The following is a 22867-nucleotide window of genomic DNA, read 5'->3' as shown; positions in this document are numbered from 1 at the left end:
CAGGACTCTGGGGCGGCCGCGCCACGCCGCGCGCCGATTGGTGGTGCTCCGGGCCCGCCTTCGGGTGATTGACGGCGCCCGGGCCGCCACCGCCCCGCCGCCGCCGCCGCCGCCGCCCGCAGGCTGCGCGACCGCCGCCGCCGCCGCCCCGCCTCGGCCATGGACCTGTTCGGGGACCTGCCGGAGCCCGAGCGCTCGCCGCGCCCGGCTGTCGGTAAGCGGTGGCCGCCCGGCCGGCCGGCGGCGGCCTGGCGGCCCGCGGCGCCTGAGGCGGGCGGCGGGGCGGAGCGGGGGCGAGCGCGGCCTGCGCGGGGCCGGCGGCGGGCCTCCGCCATGTCTGCTGCGCGCGGGGCGGCGGGCGCGGGCCGCCGTCCGGCCGCGCGTCCTTTGTGTGCGGCCCGCCCGCGCCGCCGGCCCCGCGGGCGTGGCTGCGGCCGGGCGGCCAGTTGGGGCCGCAGGTGGCTTTGTGTCGACGCCCGGCGCCGCGGCCAGCGCCGCCGGCGTCCTTGGTGCGTCGCGCCCGGAGGGAGCGCCGGCCTCCGCGCTCTTACGGTTCGACTTTCGCAGGAGTTTCCTCGCGCGTCCGCGGCCCCAGCGCCCGTGCGCTCGTCCGCTGCGCGCCGGGCCTGCGCGGGTGCGTGAGCCCCGCGCACGAGCGGCGGGGACCAGGCCTTGGGTGGCGCGGCGTGTCCAGGGCGCAGGGCTCGCTGCGGGTTTGACGGCGCGGGACGTTCCGCGGACGCTGCCGCGCAGGCCGCCTTTCTGAGCCGGTCTGGGGGCAGACGGCCCGGGGAACTTTAGGAACAAGTTCAGATTTCCAGGCTCCCCTCCGTCCACTGGAGCGGAAAGCCGCCAAGGCAGGGTCCCGAATGTGTGTCGCTAAATCCCCAGGGGGTTGACCGGCCCGCTCGGCAGGAGTCTGGGGACCGAGGTTTTGGAAGCCACTGTGGCAGGGAACACGAAGGGACAAGATCCGGCCTTGGCTCGCAAAGAGCGCTTGCATCTGGATGCAAGGGATTGTGATTCCAGCTGGCAAAGTCACGGGCTGTGGGCATCGCGAGTGCCTGGGGGAGTGATGCGCGTAGTCCGTCCGGGAAGACTGCGGAAGGAGGCGGCGCTGGAATGGGGCCTCTGACGGGATTTGCAGAGATTCTAGGCGAGGCAGCGGTGTGGGGGGCGTTCGGCCCTCTGGTTCGTGCGAGCATACCAGTGTGGAGGGGCGGTGAGCTTGCGCCCTGAGGAAGGGCTGGTCCTGCCCTGCACGGGCTCGGGTTCTGCTGCTCAGGTGCGAACGGCCGGGCCAGCCTTTATGGAGCCGTTACTCCCAGTAATGGCACTTACTCTTGCCCACTTACCGTTCTGATGGTGCAGGAACATCTAAGGGACTGTCTCTGAGCCATTCACTTGCTAAATTGTTCTACTCGTAGGTGAAAACTCTGGCTCTGTGTATGCAGTCTTTTTTTTTTTTAACCCTGTCGGTGGAGTATACCTTCTCTCTGAGTATGTTTGGGGCAGAGTTTGGATTTGCAGATGTGCCTGTAAGCCTATCATTTAAAGAAAAAAAATCTCCATTACTTTTTACCCGGAATTAATTTATCTGCTCAGGAGAAGGCACCCTTTATGAGATACAAAATCTGACAACTCCTAACTCTTACAAGCTGGTATTTGGCAGCTTGCCACCGAACACAGTGGGGGGGGGGGCGGGGGCATCTCCAACCCTGCCTGGGATGCCTGGGGAGCAGGGGGGCTGCAGTGTTTAAACCCCTGTTCCCTGGAAAGTGGATTAGTGAACTGCTCCCTGCTTGTGGGAAGGGCACTGACGCTGTCACAGGGCCTGCTTGGCTGAGTGTATTTTTAAAAATAGCTTTCAAAACAAAGAAGGCATGCTTTCTGAATTTGTAGATGGCAGGAAGCTGAGCGGGATAAGTACTAAAGTGAGTGACAGAGTTGGGATCCAAAGTTATCTTGACAGGCAGTTAATACCAACAAAATGAGATTTAACAGGTTAAAACAATCATTTGAACAAGAACAGAACCTGGGGCGCTTGGGTGGCTCAGTCAGTGACATGTCTGCCTTCGGCCAGGACTGAGCCCCACATTAGCGGGGAGCCTGCTTCTCCCTCTCCCTCTGCTGCTCCCCTACTTGTGCTCGCTCTCTGTCAAATAAAATCTTAAAAAAAAAAAAAAGAATCTGATTTCATGATCTTGTGAAAAAACTGTGATTTTTGAAAAACTAATTTAAATGCCATACTTTGTTTCAGAAAATCAATGATATTGGTTGATAAAATTAAAAATGGAGTAAATGAAAGGAAAATAAGGTTGGTTTCATAAAGTGGATGGGAAGATGAGCAAAACTGCACCATCGTGATCCTCACACATGATGTGCGGGTGCTCAGGCAGGGAGCAATAAAGACCTAGTCATTTTCACCGTCTCAGAGAAGAGTGGTTTTGGACATGTAATCAAACTGGTTTCACATCCACTAACTGCCTTCTTCTGTGACTGTTCCCACATCTGTAAAGTAGCATTGCCGCCTCCTACTGTTAGCACGTGTTAGAGAGTACTACATGCTCGGTGCTTAGCATGGTCAGTGCTTAGTAGATGTAGTGCTTAGATGTTAGTATATGAGCTGTTAACCTTACGGCTATTTAAAAGAAAAAACATGCACTCTTAACTGGATTTTGTGAGTGTCCAAAGGGAGGAACTTTCACACTGCTCAGATCACATCGAGTGTATTTTGTTCTTTGGTTTTTGTTTTAAACATTCCATCTAATGTTCCTGCCTGCAAGCCTCTTAATTTCTATCGTCTGAGGAAAAATGTAGAAGGAACGCATTAAATGGTTTCAGATTTTGTGTTAAATGAGTAGTTTTCACGCCAGCACTTATAGATTTAATTGCTGAGTGGCTCAAGTTTTTGTATATAGAGAGTTGACCTAAACGAGGAAGTATGCCCATATCAGACAGGAATGAAACTTCTCTGCTCTCTCATACTCCTAAAAGTGCTACCTTGATGTCTTTAAGATCAACAGCTTATACTTGATAATCCAAACAAGTTAAAGGTGTCCTGGTTTAAAGTCGCTCTGACAATAAGTTGGTTTCAGTTTTATAGGGTGGTTCTTTCACTTACGAGGTTGCTACGCCGCTATACTTTAAAACTGATGGTCAGCTGGCAGAACTAAGTAAATACTGCGTGGTAGGCCATCTTCAAAATATTTCTTTCCAGGGGCGCCTTGGTGGCTCAGATGGTTAAGAGTCTGCCTTCGGCTCAGGTCATGATCCCAGGGTCCTGGGATCGAGTCCCGCATCGGACTCCCTGCTCAGCGGGGGCCTTCTTCTCCCCCTCCCTCTGCTTCTCCCCCTGCTCATATTCTCTCTCTCTCTGTATCTCCGTGTCTCGAATGAATAAATTAAAAAAAAAATTTTCTTTCCAGAAAAACCCTGGAGATCTAAATATAAAATAAAGGTTAAGATACTAGAAAAAAACACTAACTGTAAAACTTCAGGGGCAAGCAAGAAAAAACTCTTAAGAAATTAAAATGGATTTAACTATGTAAAAATAAAAATTTCTGCAGGGCAAAATACTACAAAAGCAAAAAAAAAAAAAAACAGAAAATAATTTTGTAGGGGCGCCTGAGTGGCTCAGTAGGTTAAGTGTCTGCCTTCAGCTCAGGTCGTGATCCCAAGGTCCAGAGATGGGAGCCCCACATTGAGCTTCCTGCTCAGCGGGGAGTCTATTTATCCTTCTTTCTCTCAAATAAATAAATAAATTTTTTGAATCATCTCTAATTTTTTAATAGCTCTGAGGGATGTGAACCCTCTTTTTTTTTTAAGATTTTATTTATTTGAGAGAGAACAAGCAGGTGGGAGGGGCAGAGGGAGAGGGAGAAGCAGGCTTCCCGCTGAGCAGGGAGCCCGACCTGGGGCTCGATTCCAGGACCCCGTGATCATGACCTGAGCTGAAGGCAGACACTTAACCGACTAAGCCACCCAGGCGCCCTTAAATAAATAAAGTCTTAAAATAAAATTTCGTACACATTACCAATGATCCCTAGTGAATGAAAGGTTCAAACACATCAGTAAGAAAAAGACAGGTAGCCCATTTGAAACTGTCAAAGGCTGTATCCTGACAGTTTATGGAAGAAGAAATGCAAATGACCAGTCAGCCGAAACCAGTGCTTAGCTTCCTCAGTCACTGAGGAAAGGAGTAGCAAATCACTAATGCATCATGTTTTCAGCCAGCAGATTAAAAATTGGCATCATGGTGGTGAAGATGGAGAGAAATGGACATTCTCATAAAGTGTGTTGGGGGTAGACATTACCACCACTTTTTGGAAACAGATTTGGACATCTGTCAAATTCAAACCACTCATATGCTTTGACCTAGCGGTCTAGCAGATTCAGTAGGGATAGATGTCTGAGGTTGTTTACTGTGGCATTATTGTCATGCGAGAAACTGGAATCAGTCTGCATGCCCATCAGTGAGGGGACTGAACATGTGTGTGGCAGTGCCTCCCACACAGAACAGAACACAGCTGTTGGAAAGAGTAGTTAGACCCAGATGTGCTGGCCTGGAACATGCCCGGAGGGCTTACATGAACAAGGGTATATGGAGAATGTGGTGTACAGTACACTTCTGCCTCTTAAAAAGTAAAATGCATGTATACAAGTGCATCAGCTTAAAAGAAATTGGAACATAACACTCAGCTGTTACCCTACTTCCCCAAAGTCATACTTTGTCTAATTATTGCTGATGACCCCCATCACTTTAGATTACTCTTTATCCAAAATGGAATGTAAGGTTCTGGGTAATCAGATGTTTCCATTATAGCGTCTATTACCTACAGATTTTTTTTTTTTTTAAGATTTTATTTTTAAGTAATCTCCACACACAGTGTAGGGCAAGAACTCACAACCCCGAGATCAAGAGTTGCGTGCTCTACTGACAGAGCCAGCCAGGCGCCCCACAGATTTTTATTTTTATTTTTTTAAGAATCCAAATACAGGGGCGCCTGGGTGGCTCAGTCGTTAAGCGTCTGCCTTCGGCTCAGGTCATGATCCCAGGGTCCTGGGATCGAGCCCCACATCGGGCTTCCTGCTCCTTGGGAAGCCTGCTTCTCCCTCTCCCACCTCCCCTGCTTATGTTCCCTCTCTCGCTGTGGCTCTCTCTGTCAAATAAATAAATAAAATCTTAAAAAAAAAAAAAAAAGAATCCAAATACAAGTTATTATAAGTGATCCTTTCAATGATGCAAAAAGTATTCCAGAGATCAAGAACCTTGAGATTATCTTCGTAGGGTTGTCGGAGGGTTAAATGAGATGCTGTGTGGAGGCAGTGTGGCGCCTCGCATGGACGGAAACAAGGATGCCTGGCCTTGACTGCCCACTCCTCACCGGCTCTCCCTTAGTTCCACCTGATTGCCTCAGTCTCCTCATCAGTGAGGAACGGCAATAATAGTACTCACTTCATAAAACTGCTGTAAGGATTTAGTGCATTGGAAACACGAAGAGAGCCCTGGAACAGTGCCTGGCAGGCAGGCAGTATTAATTATTCTTAAGAGCCGTTTTCAGTTCTGACCACCAAAAATGAGAAGATCTCGTTGTGTTTAATTGAAGTAGCACTCACAGTATTCCAGAGTGAGAAAGGAGAAGCGGGGGGGCTCATTTGATTCGGCACGAGGAAATGGGCCACTGTCTGGGGATGGTGCTCAGATCAGGGCACTATTTCAGAGTTGTAGCCGAAGGACAGAGGCCAGGCTGGTGCTAAGCTGGAAGCTCTGTGGTGACAAATGCTTGTAAGAGCTGAAAATGTATTACCTGGGAAGGAGGACTTTCCCCACTGGACATTGGCAAGGGAAAGACCTGATTTAGATGGGTAGTTTAATTTGGAAATTAAAATCTGACCTGACCCAGGGGTTGGTTGCTCTTCAGGTTGGCCTCCTCCCTGTAATGTTCTCTCTCCCCAAGAAGCCCGGCTCTCTGGCCCCACTGAACATAGTGTGCTTGCTCTGCATCGTGCCATACAGTTTTCAGTCTGTGAGGAGAATGGGCATTTGATGGTTAGACCCAGTTTGGTTTGGGTTCCTCTTGGAAGTGCCCTGCGAGAATATTAGGGATTCTTGTAGGAGGATTACAGAGTGAGTAAATGGTTGTTCTAAATGCCATTTAATGTGCTCATGATGCTGCTGTTTGAATACCTCCGTAGAGTGTATATGTCACTTGTGAGGAAAATGAAAGTATTTGCAGTTACTTAGTCTGTTTGGAATCCTGAGGGATAACAGTATAATTTAATGGAGTAGACATTTCCCATTTTGAATTAGGATGTAAAGCAGAAGAGTTGCTTTTTGTTAAATCAGGAATTTATAAGGTATTTAAGGTACTTTTGACCTAAAAACTCCTGAAGAAGTTTCTTTCCTTGGAGTTTCTAAATTTTAAATTAAATTTTTTTTATTATTTGTTTCTTTGTTTATTTTTTAAGTAGGTTCCACACCCAGCATGGAGCCCAACACGGGGCTCAAACTCACGACCCTGAGATCAAGACCTGAGCTTCCCCAACTTAACTGACTGAGCCACCCAGGTGCTCCTAAATTTTTGTTTTTAGAAGAGTAGAATTGGGGGCGCCTGGGTGGCTCAGTTGGTTAAGCGTCTGACTTTGATTTCGCCTAAGGTCAATGGTCTCAGGGTCGTGGGATTGGCCTCTGTGGGGCTCTGCGCTCAGTGCTGTCTGCTTGTCCTTCTCCCTCTGTTCCTCCCACTCCTCGCATGCTTATGCACGTGCGCTTTCTCTCTCAAATGAATAAATAAATCTTAAAAAAAAAAAAAGTAGAATTGATACCCAGCTCATTTCTACATAGAGGCAAAGGGTCGATATAGATGAGCCTTTTGGAGCATACAGTTGAACTGGTTTTTAAATGAGCACATTTCTGTACTTAAACTCTGAGGAACAAGAGGTGGGACAAACTTCATAGGATGGGAATGTGCACGCCTACATCTTCAGCCCTTTGTTTCCCCCATTTCTTGTGTACTAGTCCCTGTATTTAATAGCTTAAATAGAAATTTTGGGGAAAGCTGGAGAATGAAGAACGGTGGTTAAATTTTATGTGGAAAGGGACAATTGAATAAAAAACATTTAAGACCAGTCCTCTTGGTGTGTAAATCTTCAGGTTTTTAGATTTAAAAAATTTCCCTGGCTTTCTCCTGAGTTTATGTTGGAGTATCTGAAATTCCTCATTTTCTCCATAGGTAGTAATTAAGTGGGCACTGTGCTGGGGATGCCAAGTTCACGCAGATTTGCTTCCATCAGCCTCTCACCTTCTCTGTGCTCATTGTTTGAGATTCTAGTGGGTGGTTCGTTCAGAATGCTATTGAAATCAGACTTTTTAAGACTGTAGATCTTTGGTCAGACAGAGATCCCTCTGTCTTTGACGTTTTATCTTGAGGGACCAAATAATTGTTTTCTTGCTCTAGAACTAGTATATTTCTTCCCAGGATTCATTTTTTTTAAAAAAGGTTTTCAGTGTTTGCTGCTTGCAGGGATGAAATTACTGAGAAAAATACTTGTTTTCCTCAGAATATCCAGTGGCACCCATTGGGTCATGTTTCATTGCATTTATGTTGACTGTAACTGTTGGAAGCGAACGTCTGTGTTAAATAGCTACTGAGAAGATACTTTGTAGAATTTGGTACAGCTAGGAGGAGAAAATTTGAATAGCAAACATCTCAAAAGGCCTCCCCCTTTGACCACCTGTCTTGGCTGATGACCGACTGCTCTTTAAGCAGGCTCTCTGTGTTCTAGGCAAAGAAGCTCAGAAGGGACCTCTGCTTTTTGATGACCTCCCTCCGGCCAGCAGTACTGACTCAGGTACAGTCTTCAGGCTCTCCCAGGTGTGTGTCAACGTGTCATCCTGGGGTTGTAGTTGTCTGAATCTTTCTCCCTTTCCCCCATTTTCAACACACAGATGTTTTAGGTGTTGGACTGTCTTAAGTTTTGAATCCATGGCATCAGGTAAGGCAGAAAAATCCGCTAGTCGCTAGCCTTGAGGAACTGCGTAAAAATGTTGAGCAGTTTTCTCTGGTTCATTTGAGTGTTTATTTTATTAGCTGAAATAAGATTTAACTCTTTCAGGCAGATATTTGTTTCCTTTGAATTGAGAGGACCTTAAAATAAAATAGGTTCAAGACATTATTTACCGAAGTATGAGTTGCCACTGGATTGACACGAGAGGTTTTGAGTTTATTTCAATGACCTGCATTGGTGTCCTGGTGGGATGGATTCTGAAACTTAAGCCTCATCCAGCTTTTGTGGGCTCACTAAGTGTTCTGCTGTGTTTCAGGGTCAGGGGGACCTTTGCTTTTTGATGATCTCCCACCAGCCAGCAGTGGTGATTCAGGTAAGTGGTAGGGAAAAAATTCAGTGTGTTGATGGGAATAATACATACAAAATTTATTCTTACGTAAAATGTATTTATTAATAGATTTTAACAGGGTTTAGGATGACATTAAGTACAGCATAAGATTTATTAAAATAAAAAATACATAGGCACCATCAGGTGGAAGCAAAAAGATCATATACTATGTCACTTTTTGGTGATTATTTTTTACTTGGAATTCAACCTCTTGCAAATAACTTTAAGAATTAAGAGTTCAGTCATTTACTTTGAACTTTGTTATTAACAACAACAACAACAAATCTCAGAGTATGTCTCTGCCTCTGTCCCTGACAAACTCAGATATATTCAGCAGAAGTATCTGAATATATGAAATAGTTACAACATGTTTAATATCCCTGAACCCGATAGTTTTCTCTTTTATGGCACTTACATTAAAAAGACTTTGATCTTAAGAAAATGAAATCTGAATGACACTGGTTTAGTGACTGGTACAGACCATGTGCAGGAATTTTCTTGAAATTCAAGACCTTGGTTGATTATTTTCAGTCAATCCTTACACGTTCTCAAGAATCTCTTCATTGATTTGATTTCATTTTTGTCAGGCCTGTTAACATTGGTTGCACCTGTTCCTGTAAATGTGTTTTCCTCTTTACGTCCCAGTTAGGTAGAGGGAAGAGCAGAGCAGATTCCTGTCCGTTGTCACCGTGATGAATCTGTTACTCCATATGACTGAGAGCTTCTCACGTGGAGTTCCCCCAAGTGGGGGCAGGGCAGGGGGCACAGGACAGAGGGAGGGGACAGTGGGGGATGCAGGCTGTCTGTTTTCATATGCAGTTATCTTCTGGTGTAAGAACCTTCCTTATGTCATCAAGTGAAACATTTGCTGCTTTTTAAGTAGATTTTTTTGTGTTATTAATTCATTACATAAAAATCAGGATTAGTCTAGAATGTGTAGATTAAATTAGTATACTTCCTGTATTTAGAAAAAGTTGTTATAATCATCTTACACAAGAATTCTCAGGTTTTCAGGCCTCTGGACCCATACTAAAACCGTACAGCATTCTCACACAGTTAAGGCTAAAACTGTCCCAATAAAGACAGTATTCTTTTTTCTTAAGATTCTATTTATTTGGGGGAGAGGGAGCATGCAGGGGCAGGGGCAGAGGGAGAATCAGACTCTGAGCTGAGCAGGGAGCCTGAAACAGGCAGGACTCGATCCCAGGACGCTGGGATCATGACCTGAGCCAAAGGCAGACGCTTAACCGACTGAGCCACCCAGGCGCCCCAAGACAGTATTCTTATAATGAAAGTTAATATGTGCAAACAGGGCTTTTAACAGATTTAATAAAAGAAAGAAAATTGACCATAGCTATGTCTTAGTTCTTCATAGGGCAAAAGACAGTCAACTAGTAACAACTTAGAAGATTTCAGCACCATTATTAATAAGCTTGATTTTTTTGGATATAGAATCTAACCTTGCATCCAATATATTGGATTTCTTGAGAAGACATAGTCACCATTTACAAAAATCGACTACATTCTAGGCCATAAAGTAAGTCCCAACAAAGAATTGATTTCATGTACAGACCACATTCTCTGGCTACACTGTGATTCAATCAGGAGTCAACAACAAAGCTATAAAAATATCTCTGTTTTGCAAGTTAAAAGAGAGGAAGATTGTTTTACATACACACTGGGAAAGCTGGAACCGACAGTAAGTGACAGGCTACGGGAGAGACCTTTGGGGAAAGTGTATTGGAAACATCTGTGAAATTTTCCCTGTTAATGTGCCTGATTATGTGGGGCGGGACTTGTGTGTTAGGTTCTCCTGTTGCAGACGTCTGTCCTTTTGCAAGTAATTGACTCTTCTTGAGGGCAGGGATGTTTTCTTCCCTTCTTCCTCGGTGCTCAGAAATGTCTGGCAAACACTAGTTGAGTAACGGTTGCCTGTCTTCATACTGAAACGCAGAGAATAGAGCCCCTTTATTAGGACAGGGGCTGCCATGGGATACGTGATGACCCAGGCACCATGATAAATGCTTTACATACCTTGTCCCCATCGGTTTTAAAGTCACCTTCCAAGATGACAGAATTCTCCTTGTGTCACAGATGAAGAAACTTAAGTAGCTTACCTCAGGGGCACACCTCCATGAGTGGCAGAACTGGGACTTGAAACGAGACTTTGCTCTGCCCAAAACGGGCTCGCACTGCAGGCGCTCTTAGCGTCGGCTTTGAGGACGGATTCGTCCCTCTGCAAGTGTGGATGGCTTCAGCAGCCCTGTTTTGCGTTTCACGATACCAACAGTTCCTAAAGCCTGACATTTACCTCCTGTTAACCCCCTTTTGGCACTTACTACTTTTTTTTTTTTTAAAGATTTTATTTATTTGAGAGAGAGAGAATGAGAGACAGAGAGCATGAGAGGGGGGAGGGTCAGAGGGAGAAGCAGACTCCCCGCCCAGCAGGGAGCCTGATGCGGGACTCGATCCCGGGACTCCGGGATCACGACCTGAGCCGAAGGCAGTCGCTTAACCAACTGAGCCACCCAGGCGCCCCACTTACTACTTTTTTGACTTGTTTAGGATGTGTCACTTGGCAGATTTTGGAAACTTCCCTGTTTACAAATAAGAGCCTGTGGCTCTGAGACACCATGTGTGTGCAATGGGGTCCTCCCCGCTGGTTCCCCGGGCGCGCTGCCCCGCCCTCGAGGTCGTAGTCGTGACCACGGCACCTGCCTCTCTGCCCCTACTCACGCGCCACATCGTGTGGTGTCCCGGGTCGGGGGTGGGGCCTGGTCTGGGGGCTTCCCTGCCAGTCTATAGCTCTGTCTCTCTCTGGCTTTGCCTTGTGTCCAGGTCCTCTCGACACGTCGATGTCCCAGACGGTAAAGAATGAAGAGAAAGGAGCAAAGAGAAAAGCCCCCGAAGAAGAGAAGAATGGCAGTGAAGAGCTTGTGGAAAAGAAAGTTTGTAAAGGTTTTCAGACAGTTTGAAAACAAATGTATTAGACTTCATATTTTAAAACAACCCAGAGCAAAATCGAGCTCCGCTTTCTGATTTATGGCGCTTCCTTTTTGTGTCTATATTTAAGAAGCTGGTAGGGTTCCCTTTTTGCAAACAGATTTCCAAATTTACTTTTGCCTCCTCTCTTTACTTTCCCCATTCGTGTGTGATCCTACCTTTGGTCAGATACAAAACCTACATTTGTTCCTCGAGGGTGAAAACACCAGGTGGTTTTGACTTTACCTTCTCTAGTGAACAGTTTAGCTTATTGAGCACCCACTTTCTCTCTGACTCCCTGTTGCTGTTCACAGCCTGTTGATGAGCACCTTGAATTCTGTGACTAGCTTAGTAGGCAGTGTCCCAAGAGAGAGCCTGAGGCTGGAAAAAGCAGTTGGAATTTGTCATCAGCTATGTAACTTGTCAGAGTAGAGACGAAATGAGAGGTATCTGTTAGAGAGAGGGAGCTGTGGGTGCTCACGCACTGTACCAGCCCACTTCGTCCCATGCCGCAGAGGCGCGAGAGGGTTACTAGCTCGCTGTAAGGACGGGGTCTTCAGCTTAGCTCGTCGCTGCCCTTAGCTCGGGAGTACGATGCCTGCCAGCAGCAGCTCTGTAAAGTGTTCATTTCAGTAGTTACGTGGCCCTGTGGTGTCTGCAAACAAACGTAGCCTTAGCTGTTAAATATAAACAGACTGCTGTGCCTCTGGTGGGCTCTTTCATCCTTCTCTTCCTCAGGCAGAGTAGAAGCAACTGTCTTACCATTTGTTCAAGTTCTTTACCAGCCTCAGGCATGGAAATCGATATTTTCAGATGTCCAACAGGGCATTTGGGGTAAACTCTGCTTACTAGCATTTCCTTAAACTCGGAATTTTTGTGCCCTCAGTAGTTACCGACAAGACTAGATGTGCACATAATTCCTTGCCCGGTTCGGGATGACCGCACATTCCTTGCTCTGGTACTTCGACCTAATGCCTTGGCCGGCGCTGTCGGTTACTAACGTACTGTCATCTGTTGCCTCCTCTTTGCTGTTCAGCCTTTGAGAGACTGTCTTCGTCCAGCAGTGGTCTGATTTTAGTTCCAGCTGGGGAGCTGGGGAGCTAGATGGCTTGAGGGTACAGCTTCTTTATGTGCACAGTTAGGACATTACTGAGTAAAACAGCCAGAGTTCCCTCTCATTTGCTCTGGGACTAGGGCTTCTGGAAGGAAGAGCACAGTTTTGTATTGGCTTTTTGTTCTCTTTTCCTTAGCCTCCTCAGTGATCTTCGGTTTGAAAGGCTATGTGGCCGAGCGGAAGGGCGAGCGGGAGGAGATGCAGGACGCCCACGTCATCCTGAATGATATCACGGAGGAGTGTAGGCCCCCGTCATCCCTCATGTGAGTGTCCATCTCCGACAAGCCTGGTTGGCACAGAAGTCTCTGTTCTGACTGGGTGGTTGGACCGTGTTCAGTTGTATTTACTGGAAAGAATGGCTTATCGATGAGACTGCTTGGTTCGGGGTCAGGGGTTCTTAGCTGGGGTTGATTTTGCACACTGCTGCCCCTCCCTGACATTTTTGGGTGTCATGTGGAGGGGTGTGCAACTGGCATCTGGTGGTGGGGGGTGCTTGGGATGCTGCTAAACATCCTACAGAGCACAGGACAGCCCTGCAGCAGAGAATTGTCCAGCCCCAAATGTCCTTCCTGCCAAAGCTGAGAAACCTGTTAAACGGGAAAGGAGTCTCCACATTGTGGGTCTTTGGGGTGTGGTATTCTTCATCAGTATCTGAAGAGCTTCCAGCAGAGAATATTCTTATTCTGTGAGCCAGTAGGTAGAGTGGAAAGCTAATTACAGCTGCACATGGGATCAAGGAGAGCTAGTGTAATAGGGCCCAAAAAGAGAAGGAAAAGCAGAAATGGCATCAAGGAGAAGAAAAACAGGGAATATTTCCCTGCAACTGCACAAACTAAAATGAAGCCTTTGGATAAGCTTTAGGCATGGAGGAAAACCACCAGAAGGTAGGACATCAGGGTATGTCCTACCAAGGTAAGTGAACGTGCATTACATTTACACATACGATGAGGTGTCTACTATATAATTACATAATCTGTATGCCACCAGGTTTCCATAATCACGTGATGTGTAGGTTACATTCAGTAACTGACACCAGGTGGCCATTAACATGCAGTGTGCTGAGCCATTGGTGCCAGAGGCCTTTGTCCAGTTGAGGAAGTAAGGTCCCTGCAGGGGACCTGGTCCTCCGCGGAGGGGACTGTGTATGTACATGTGCTTACTGTTGTTAGGCTGCCCTTGCTCACCTGGAGTGTGCTCTGGGGTTACTTTTGAAGCCAGGAAAGGGACTTCTGGAGAGCCCCAGGGGAGGGGACCTCACTGGGATCACTGAACCGTACTGAGCAAGTACCATGCATATGAGAACGGTTCAGGGTTAGGAACCAGAGGAAGTTGTTTTTCATGGCTCAGGATGTCTCCGTTGAAAAGGAACTCAAACCATGTTTGAAAAAGCAGCTCTGCACAGAAAATGTCATCTCTCATAGGCATTTTTGTTCGTTCTTCTCAAAACAGTTCAAATCATGAATGACATTTGTTCCATATATGCACATTTTCTGGCAAAATTTGGAAGGGGAATAAGGATAAGAGTGGTGAGATAGGCCTCGAGAATTAGATGTTGGATCAGTCTGAGCAGCAGTTCTGGAATTACCCTCTGCTCTCTTAGATATTTTTTATTGTCTTGGATCAGTAACTGCTTTATCAGTGTGTTAGCTTATAAAACTAAATCCAATTTAAATAGAAAAAAGTTCTAGTCTTCAGTGAAAGATCAGTTAATAGATCTTGATTTTTGAAAAAAAAATGTGAGTCTTCAACTTTTTTTAAAATTATTATTTTTAAGTAATCTCTGTACCCATTGTGGGGCTCAAACCCACAACCCGGAGATCAAAGAGTCGCACACTCTTCTGACTGAGCCAGCCAGGCACCCCTATTTTCATGGCATTTTTAAATTAAAAGTTAAAAAATTTAGGGCGCCTGGCTGGCTCAGTCGGTAGAGCGTGCAACTCTTGATTTCAGGGTCGTGAGTTTGAGCCCCATGTTGGGTGTAGAGATTACTTAAATCAGTGAATTTAAAAAAAAAATAAAAATGAAAATACCATCAAAGTTACTTCAGCATTTGTCTCAGTTAATGCTGTGTCCTTTTTTCTCATTTGTGACAATGTGGTGTCTTTACCAGGGGACATCCTCTGTCTTGTGAATGCTCACTGTTTTGAGAGAAGATTTAGAGGCCTTGGGACGCCTGTGTGGCTCAGTTAAGCTCAGGTCATGATCTTGAGGTTCTGGGATCAAGCCCCATGTCAGGCTCCCTGCTTAGCGGGGAGCCTGCTTCTCCCTCTCTCCCCCTCCCCCACCCATGTGCGCATGTGTACTCTCTCGTAAATAAGATTAAAAAAAAAAAAGGATTTAGAGGTCTTAGTGGAGAGGCGTGATCTTTGTGAAAATCTCATTAACCGTCAGTTCATTCTTCCAGTACCCGGGTTTCGTATTTCGCTGTTTTTGATGGTCACGGAGGAATTCGAGCCTCAAAGTTTGCTGCACAGAATTTGCATCAGAACTTAATCAGGAAGTTTCCTAAAGGTGGGACTGAGAACTAAATCGGTTTGTGTCCATCTTGGTGTTTGTTGTTTGTGTAAATCAGGAAGATAAGCCACATTGGAAAGAATCCTTAGTGGCTCTCTGAAGGTGGGGCCAAGGAGAGTGGGCTCTGGGGTGAGCAGGTGGTGGCCAAGTAGTGTGCTGGCCTAGGACTTCGTGTCTGCGTGATGGCACATTGTGTGGAATGTTTGTGTAGGAGTGTGTATTTGGGAGACTGTAGACCAGACTCAAATGAGCCTGCCTTGCAGGCGAGGAAGTAGAGATGTTCTTGGTCACAGTACAAAAACAAAATGGCAGCAAGAGGAGAATTTCCTCTTAAGAGTTTGTTGTCTTGTTTTTTCTGTAATAGGAGATGTAATCAGTGTAGAGAAAACCGTGAAGAGATGCCTTTTGGACACTTTCAAGCATACTGATGAAGAGTTTCTTAAACAAGCTTCAAGCCAGTAAGTGTGACCACATAAAGATATATGAGTGGTGGGTATGTGTTTGTGTGTGGTTTTCCTTAAACGCGTTTTAGGTCTTCTTTTAGCCGAGTGTTAGTGCTCACTGTCTGAAAAGTACCTAGCACTGAGTAAGCTCTCATAACTGTAGCTGAATCTGAAACAGTAAAAAAGAAAGTTCTTGAGAAACTTGCCACGTTGACTGACCAGTCAGCTCTGGAGTGCATCTCGAAGTTGCTGGCATGTTGGTGGTGACTGGACTTCCGACGTGTCTCCCTGCAGGAAGCCCGCCTGGAAGGATGGCTCCACCGCGACGTGTGTTCTGGCCGTGGACAACGTTCTCTATATCGCCAACCTCGGAGATAGTCGGGTGTGTGCTAGTCGGGGGTGAAGTCTGTCCTGTGGGGCTGCTGCTGGGGCCTCTGCAGGGTCGACGACCCGGGTGGGGGACCGGCAGCCACGCCCGAGGCAGTCTGTTCTCTGGCACACTGACACCCTGGGCAGTGTGTGTGACGCCTGTCTCGGGGCTGTGGGCCATTGGTGTGCAAGGCGCTTAAGTATTTCCCAGCTGCGTTTCTCTGACCTCCCAAAGTCATTGTGATTTCAGAAAAAGTCAAAAGTAGTGGGAGAAGTGCTAGGTGATGTGCCATTTGTCCAGAGCCCAGGCCACATGGCCAAGGGAAGAAAACCCAGTTTCCCACTGTGACGTGTCCCATGGTGACACCTGTGTCCCAGCCCCAGTTGTGGGGAGTGACTTCAAGCTGGAGGGCGGCACCCTACAGGCAGGGCTCCCCGCTCCCCTTCAGAACCTGACGGTCATTTCCATCACCTCCTGCAGCGAGTCTTGCGCTCCGTCAGTAGTCACAGTGCCGAAGTGACCCTTCCCACGCTCAGGCGGCGTCTGCTGACCTGCTGCTCCCACCCCCATCACAGAGTGACTTCTAAATAAATGCCCAGCCCTGGGGGTGCAGCAGTGAACATCACAGGCAGTCCCTGCACAAGTGGGTCTTATATTCTGGTGATTTTCTAGTAGATGGTCCCAGGTGCACATGTGTTTAGGCTAAATAACGTAACAAATAACATGTAAAATCAGCCAAAAAAAAGCCTCTGGAGTCAGATCCGCATTGCTCTGCTGGCTCTGCTCCATGACTGTAGGCACGATACCCATTCTCCAGGCCTCGGCTTCCTTCTCTGGAAATCTGAGGTTTTCCCAGAAGTCCCCATGCGGCAGACATGACGGTGGGGCGCATGGAGGCCAGTGTGGTCGGCGCCCTCCGCCCCCGTGTCTGCCTCCTGTAGACTCATGGGATAGTGCCACTTGGAGGGGCTTTGACCCTCGGCAGGGGCCTCCCTTCTGTGTCACAGGCGAGAAGACAGCAGCCCATGGGGGAAGGGCACGGTGCTCAGCCAGTGGTGCGAGCTCCAGACTGGAGACGCAGAACAGGGCTTCTCTCCCTGGCTGCCGGGACGCTCCTCTGCTGCTTGAGTCTCTGAACTCGGGTTTGTCAGCAGGAGGTGGAATCTGCAAGTCCATGGTTAAGCCTTGTCTTCAGCTGGCGACTTTGAGTTTCCTGACTGTTGTAATCTCCATGTTCCCAGGCAATCCTGTGTCGTTTTAATGAGGAGAGTCAAAAGCATGCAGCCTTAAGCCTCAGCAAGGAGCATAATCCCACACAGTACGAAGAGCGAATGAGAATACAGAAGGCTGGAGGAAACGTCAGGTGACGGGGACTGGCGGGCACTCCGGGGAGGTGGGCCGTCCCCTGTGCGAGTGGTCGGGTAGAACCTTCCATGTGATGCAGTCTGCAGCGAGATGAGACTGTCCGAGGTCTAACCTGGAGAAGCAGGTGAATGGATGTTGTAGGATTTCACATTATGTTCAAGTGGGAGCAAAAGACGGTACCGGAAACATGGCTCCCTGCATTTGCAGAAGAGGAAGCCTGCCTCAAATTCAAGTTCTCCATCTGCAACATTTTCTCTGTGATTAGGAACTTTCTTAAATACTACTCTGAATAAGCTACAGTTGTAGGCAAATTCTCCAGAGAGAAAATCTGAAGTGGTGAAGACAGTAGGTCTTTGTAGCATGTGCTGAGCATCCCTGGGCTTCCTGGCACAGGGGGCCCTGCCTGGCTGGCTCTGTCTGCGGCCCCAGTTCACCTCTCCAGGTGTCTCTGACGACCGCATGCCTGCCCTGGTTTAGATCTGCCGCGTCCCTGACGTAGCTGCTGGAGGCGAATGTCTTTTCTGTACCGCAGGAGAATTCCCCTTCAAGGACGTTGTGCTAGGAGTTTGGCCAGAGTGTCTTCTGGTTCATTTTACAGCTTGACCATTAGGATATTGTTCCGTTGGGATGAGAGAGCAGTAAGGTATCCGTGTAAGATTGTAGTTGCTTGTCCTTGGAACGGCAGCTTCGTCCCCGTCGTTCACTCTGGCTAGCCGGGTTCTGGCCGGTAGTGCCGAGGGCTCTCTGGGGAGCAGTCAGAACTCTGAGTTTGTTCAGAAGTTTCTTAGAACTTTAAAATTCTGCTTTTGCCTGAACTCCGTGGAGAGATTTTGACATTGACAGTCTTATGGCTGGCAGTTATTTTCTGTTTCCCAGTCTGCACAAAATTAAGAGCAGGGTTTGGGTGCCTTAGAGACGTGACTGGACAGTGCGGCTCACGATGGGCCCCTCACGGCAGGAGGGCTGGGGGCTCCGAGCAGCAGGGCCAGGCTCTGGTCTGTCCCTCACCGGAGGCCTGGGCTGGCCTGCTGGGTGTTTTTCTCCACACCCTTCCACTTGTGTCATTAAAGCATTCGTTTGAAAGTTTTTCGGAAAAAAACTTAAAATAGTAAAACATCAACCGCCTGGATTCAGTAGTTAACGTTTTGCCCTATTAGCTTTGTGTGCGCATGTGAGGCCGGCCTGTGTGAAGGTTGGTCGCAGACACAGCCACGCGGGAAGGAAGGACTCCGGGGGTTGGGTTCTCGCCCGCCTCGTCTAAATTCCTGTTCCCCCACCTACTTGTAGTGTCTTTGAACCCAGCGTCCGGCTTACCTCCTCCCACTTACCGTGTGGCACAGTCACCCTTTGCTGCACTCGGGCTGGCCGGCGGGGGAGGCCGGCGGTCGTGTGGGGTCACCAGTGGCCCGTTTGCCTGCATTGTTCGTGGGTCATTGAAGTGGCTTGTGTGCATTTCCTCTCCTCTGGAAGCCGGGCCTGAAGGACTCCGAGTGCGGTCAGCTTGTCCTGCCGTGCTCTGAAATACAGATGGCTGGCTTCTCCTGGGTCTGTGGTTCCGTGAACTCCCGCTGTCCCCTGTCCCTCCAGCAGGGCGGGGAGCACGATGCTGGCTTCTGTGGTGCGGTCAGGAGTGGTTCGTGTTCTTTCTACCGGGTTGCGGCACGAACGGGTGTTTGGGACCTGCCACTCAGTCTTGTTGAAGCAAGCCAGCTTCGTGACTCGGGTGGGGGGGATCCACGCCCAGTACCTCGTCACTTGGTCACTGAAGGAGCCCTTCGTTGGGTTCTCACGGTGCTTGTGCTTGGTGCTGCTTCCTGAGAGTCGCCCCACCCTTTGGGCTTCGGCTCTGCTCCTGAGTCCTCTGGCCCCTCTTGCTGTTCCTTTCACTGATTGTACTTGAGAAGACTGCTCGGCTGTCCGTAGATGCCAGCGGGTGTGTGCCCACTGGGAGGGTGACTTTGTGGCCGCGTTGAAGTGCTGGCGGCCAGGCTGGATCCTGACCCCAGCGCGCAGCCCAGGCCAGGGCGGCGTTTCCTACCACACACGTCCGTCCGCCTCGCCTCTCCAGAGCTCTCGTCCGTTGGGAAACCTCCACAGACTTCCACGAACAGCGTTGGGGTTTGCCGGGCACTCAGGTCCCTTGTGGTGTGGCTTCTCTGGTTTCACACGTGAAGGGCTGAGGGCCTGCGAGCTTGCAGCTGCCCGAGCTCGCGTAGCATGTAGGCCCGCCAGAACTGGTCTTGGGGGCACCGAGCCGGGGCTCTCTCCCCTGCTCAGAGAACCCTGATGACACGCATCCTGTTTAGAGGGCGCCTCCCCATTCTGGATGCCTCGTTTAAAAATAGAACGGGTAGAAGTTGAATGTGCAGAATACTACAATTAATCCAGTTTAAAGTGAATCCTATCCATAGCCCGTGTAAAGAAAACCTGCTTCAGAATCTGGGACTAGGTGCTTCCAGGGGTTTTCCAGGTCTGAATTGGTGTAAATACAAATCCTTCTAGTCCAGTCCAGCCGTTCGTATCCTGGCTGCATGCTCAAATCACCTGAAGGAGCTTTAGGACAAAAACAAAACCGAAGCAAAGCCAGGCCGCAGCCCAGTCCCGTCAAGTCCAGCTTGGCTGCGGGCAGATCAGCAGGTTAGGCTGCGGGCTGCTCCGTCAGGGTGCTGCGGGGCTGGGGCGCCGAGGACAGCAGGGACGTTCCTGATCTAGGGCGCTGACGAGCAGCACGAAGTGCGCAGGGACCGCGTGCTGGTTAATGATGCAGCCCCCACAGGCTCCATCCCTCGCTCTGCCTGGAAGACCTGCCTGGAAGTCTCGTGAACCCGCGATCTGTCAGATGGAGTCTTTGTGTTTCCCTCATTTTAGGGACGGTCGTGTGTTGGGTGTGCTGGAGGTGTCACGCTCCATTGGGGACGGGCAGTACAAGCGCTGCGGGGTCACCTCGGTGCCGGACATCAGACGCTGCCAGCTGACCCCCAATGACAGGTAGCAGCGCCCCAGCAAAGGCACAGGGTCTTGTTCTTTTCCCGACTTGTAGTTTGGATCCTGAACCTGGTGTGGGTGGGGGAGGCCCTGTCAGGGGCACTGCCCGGGCCTGGCGGGGCAGGACGGACAGACCCAGGGGATCCCCGGTCCGGTAGGCGAGGGTACACATGAGTGGGTGATTCCGGCACCGTGTGTCAGGGGAGTGTGGGGTGCTGGGAGACTTGGGCCACATCCCTGTGGGAGGAAGGAGAAGGGCCCTCCGGCAGAGGGAAAACCCACAGAGCCCTTATAGTGGGACAGTGGGACAGAAGGCCGGGCAGATGCCAGTCCTGGAGAGTGATGGAGGAGTGACAGCAGGTGCTCTGGGGACGGGTTGGGAAGGGTCCTGAGTCCCGCGCTGAGGAATCTGAATTTTAGCTCATGCTTGCCGGAGAACCAGGGGTGGTGTTGAAGCAGAGCCGGGCTAGGTGGAGAAAGAGGTGGCCGTGCTCAGGTGCCCATGGAGATGGCGCCCTGCCCGGCCACAGCCAGGGGACGCCCTCAGTGAGGAGCCCCTGCTAGGCCTGCCCCCTGTGCTGTGCGAGGGAGCCTCCCCCTGGCCCTGCCTGCTCGGCCTCTGCCCAGTCTCCACTTGTGCCTCTGGCCCACGCGGCCGCTGTGCTCTTATCAACCTTGGGGGCCTGGGACGCTTCCACCAGCCCCTCTGGTTTTCTGAACCCCGGGCCCCCTGTTGTGTGCACTGTGCGAGCGCCCCTGCTTGGGGTCGTCGTCGTGGGTTTGTGGGACGGGTCGCTCGGGGTCTGTCACCAAACTGGAGGGGGCGGGAGCCTGCCCGGCCTTGTGCCTACTGGGTTCCAGGCACAGCGTGTGATCAGTATTTTTGGGTGAGTGCCCCTCAGAGGAGGAAAACCAGGACCTGGGTGTGAGAATGAGCAAACAAGGAGGATTCTGCCTCAACACCGTGGGGAAGCTCATGTCCTAGCCTTCGAGTATTTAGCTCATCTCCATCGTCACACTGTTTTATGAAGTTTGCTGCCACGGCCCGTTTATATTTCTCGTCCGTGCTGTAGGTTCATTCTGCTGGCCTGTGACGGCCTCTTCAAGGTCTTCACGCCAGAAGAAGCGGTGAACTTCATCCTGTCCTGCCTGGAGGTAAGAGAGCTCACCAGCGGGGACCAGCTGTGGGAGCTGCGCTTGGGATGCGGGCCTGGGGCCGTTTGCCCGGTGAGCTCCCCCGCAGGGACTCACTGCCTTGCTCTGACGGTGGCTGGGGAACAGCGCCGCCTCGTGGAGATGGCGTCTCGGAGGGTGACAGGGGACCCTCTCCTGCCCGCTAGGATGAGAAGATCCAGAGCCGGGAAGGGAAGCCCACCATGGACGCCCGCTACGAAGCTGCCTGCAACAGGCTGGCCAACAAGGCGGTGCAGCGGGGCTCGGCGGACAACGTCACTGTGATGGTGGTGCGGATAGGGTCCCCGTGAGGGCTGGCGGGGCAGCGAGGGCGCGGCGGGGCCGGGAGCGCGGCATGGTATTGACTTCACAGGTTCATCGTGTGTGTGTGCACATTCTGTGTGTTTCGTGTACTCCTGTGGGACTCCCATGGTTGTAAATAAAGGTTTCTTTTTTTTTTCCTAGTGTTTTATTTTACTACTTTTGAGCAATTCTTGACCCTTCAGGGGTTGTGTGTGTTTCTGGATACGCTCTGGGTCTTCCTTACTAAACCATCGTTGGCATCTCGGATTGGCCCGTGATAGGGACCCACCGGCTGCTTAGTGTGCAGCGTTTTGTAGTTCCTGGCATCTTTCCTGTGCTCTCTTGCCCTTGAAATGACCCTGGTTGGGGAAGTGGCATTGTACGGGGAGGAGACTGAGGTAGGAACCTGCCCAGACGGGCTGTCAGAGCGAAGGAAGGCTACGTAAACGTTGCGCAGGATGCGAGGCTTCGCTGGGGGACGGGACGGGATACGAAGCTGCTACTCTCTGGCATAGTGGGTCTCGGGCAGGCCTTCCCAGAACGGCATGGAATTCGGCTGCTTTCGGATTCAACCCCACTGGTAGTAGATGCGGTGTGTGGCCAAGGACTGTGGAGCGCCGGCGTGCCTGGGACTGGCATCTGGATGCCGTGGGTGGGAAGCGGGCAGGCTCCTGCTTTGAGCAGTCAGGCTGCCGTCCGGGAATGGCCTCTGAACCCCAGCTTCCAGTTTCAGGAATGTGTGCTCCCTCTGCCCTGTGCTGGGCTGAGGCCAGTCTTTGCGGGGACACTTGGAAGGGGGACCTTTGTGGTAAAGATGTTAACGAGTGCGTAACTACCCTGTATACAAGAATAAAGTACTTCTCGAGTCCTAGTAGAAAACAGGTCACACGGTCACTGTAATCGTATTTCAGTAAAGCGGCTCCTAGGCCTTGTGTAGAGTTTGCCGCAGGATGATGAAAGTTTCTAAAACCTTGCCTGGGAAGAGGCTGTTTGCTCATGCTCTCGGGCCCCCACCCAGCTCATGCCTTATCGCCCCTTCAGCTCCGTTAGCAGAGCTGAGTCCCTGCTGCAAGCACCTCGGAAGCGTTCTGAGCACGCCCTTCCCCAGTGTGGAGCACAGGTTCCATCCCTGACCTCGCACGGCGGGCACCCCTGAAGAAAGGACCCCGGCATCCCAGAGCCGGGAAATAGGACAGCTGATTCAGTCCACATCTCCCCAC

General features: G+C 50.0%; 1 protein-coding gene across 3 annotated transcripts; it reads left to right on the top strand.

Annotated features, from left to right (window-relative positions):
* Positions 1-61: 61 nt before the first annotated feature.
* On the top strand, positions 62-21804 carry ILKAP (ILK associated serine/threonine phosphatase). Of its 3 annotated transcripts, none has more exons than XM_045867626.3 (12): positions 62-214; positions 7789-7854; positions 8327-8383; positions 11237-11356; positions 12631-12757; positions 14899-15005; positions 15373-15466; positions 15746-15833; positions 17063-17184; positions 20055-20174; positions 21245-21326; positions 21512-21804. In XM_045867626.3, exons 1-12 carry the CDS (start codon positions 160-162, stop codon positions 21653-21655), a joined length of 1182 nt encoding a protein of 393 aa, XP_045723582.1. In that variant the 5' UTR covers positions 62-159; the 3' UTR covers positions 21656-21804. The 3 variants fall into 3 exon arrangements, with proteins under 3 accessions (XP_045723582.1, XP_064443431.1, XP_054361898.1); XM_064587361.1 differs by lacking the exon at positions 62-214 and adding an exon at positions 7952-7998 and having other exon boundaries at positions 7790-7854; XM_054505923.2 differs by lacking the exon at positions 62-214 and having other exon boundaries at positions 7795-7877.
* The last annotated feature ends 1063 nt before the right edge of the window (positions 21805-22867 follow it).

Source organism: Mirounga angustirostris, unplaced genomic scaffold, assembly GCF_029215605.1.
Source record: "Mirounga angustirostris isolate CCGP_5_RB_7025 unplaced genomic scaffold, mMirAng1.0.hap1 SCAF_3, whole genome shotgun sequence".
Taxonomy (NCBI): domain Eukaryota; kingdom Metazoa; phylum Chordata; class Mammalia; order Carnivora; family Phocidae; genus Mirounga; species Mirounga angustirostris.
This window is presented reverse-complemented; position numbering and strand designations above follow the sequence as displayed.

What these genes read in the sequence shown, in the direction of transcription:
- ILKAP (XM_045867626.3), top strand. Translation starts at nt 160, where the DNA reads ATGGACCTGTTCGGGGACCTGCCGGAGCCCGAGCGCTCGCCGCGCCCG. An exon ending in GGCCAGCAGTACTGACTCAG is followed by an intron (nt 7,855 to 8,326) that starts GTACAGTCTTCA and finishes GCTGTGTTTCAG; the next exon opens with GGTCAGGGGGACCTTTGCTT. An exon ending in AAGGCTGGAGGAAACGTCAG is followed by an intron (nt 17,185 to 20,054) that starts GTGACGGGGACT and finishes CCCTCATTTTAG; the next exon opens with GGACGGTCGTGTGTTGGGTG.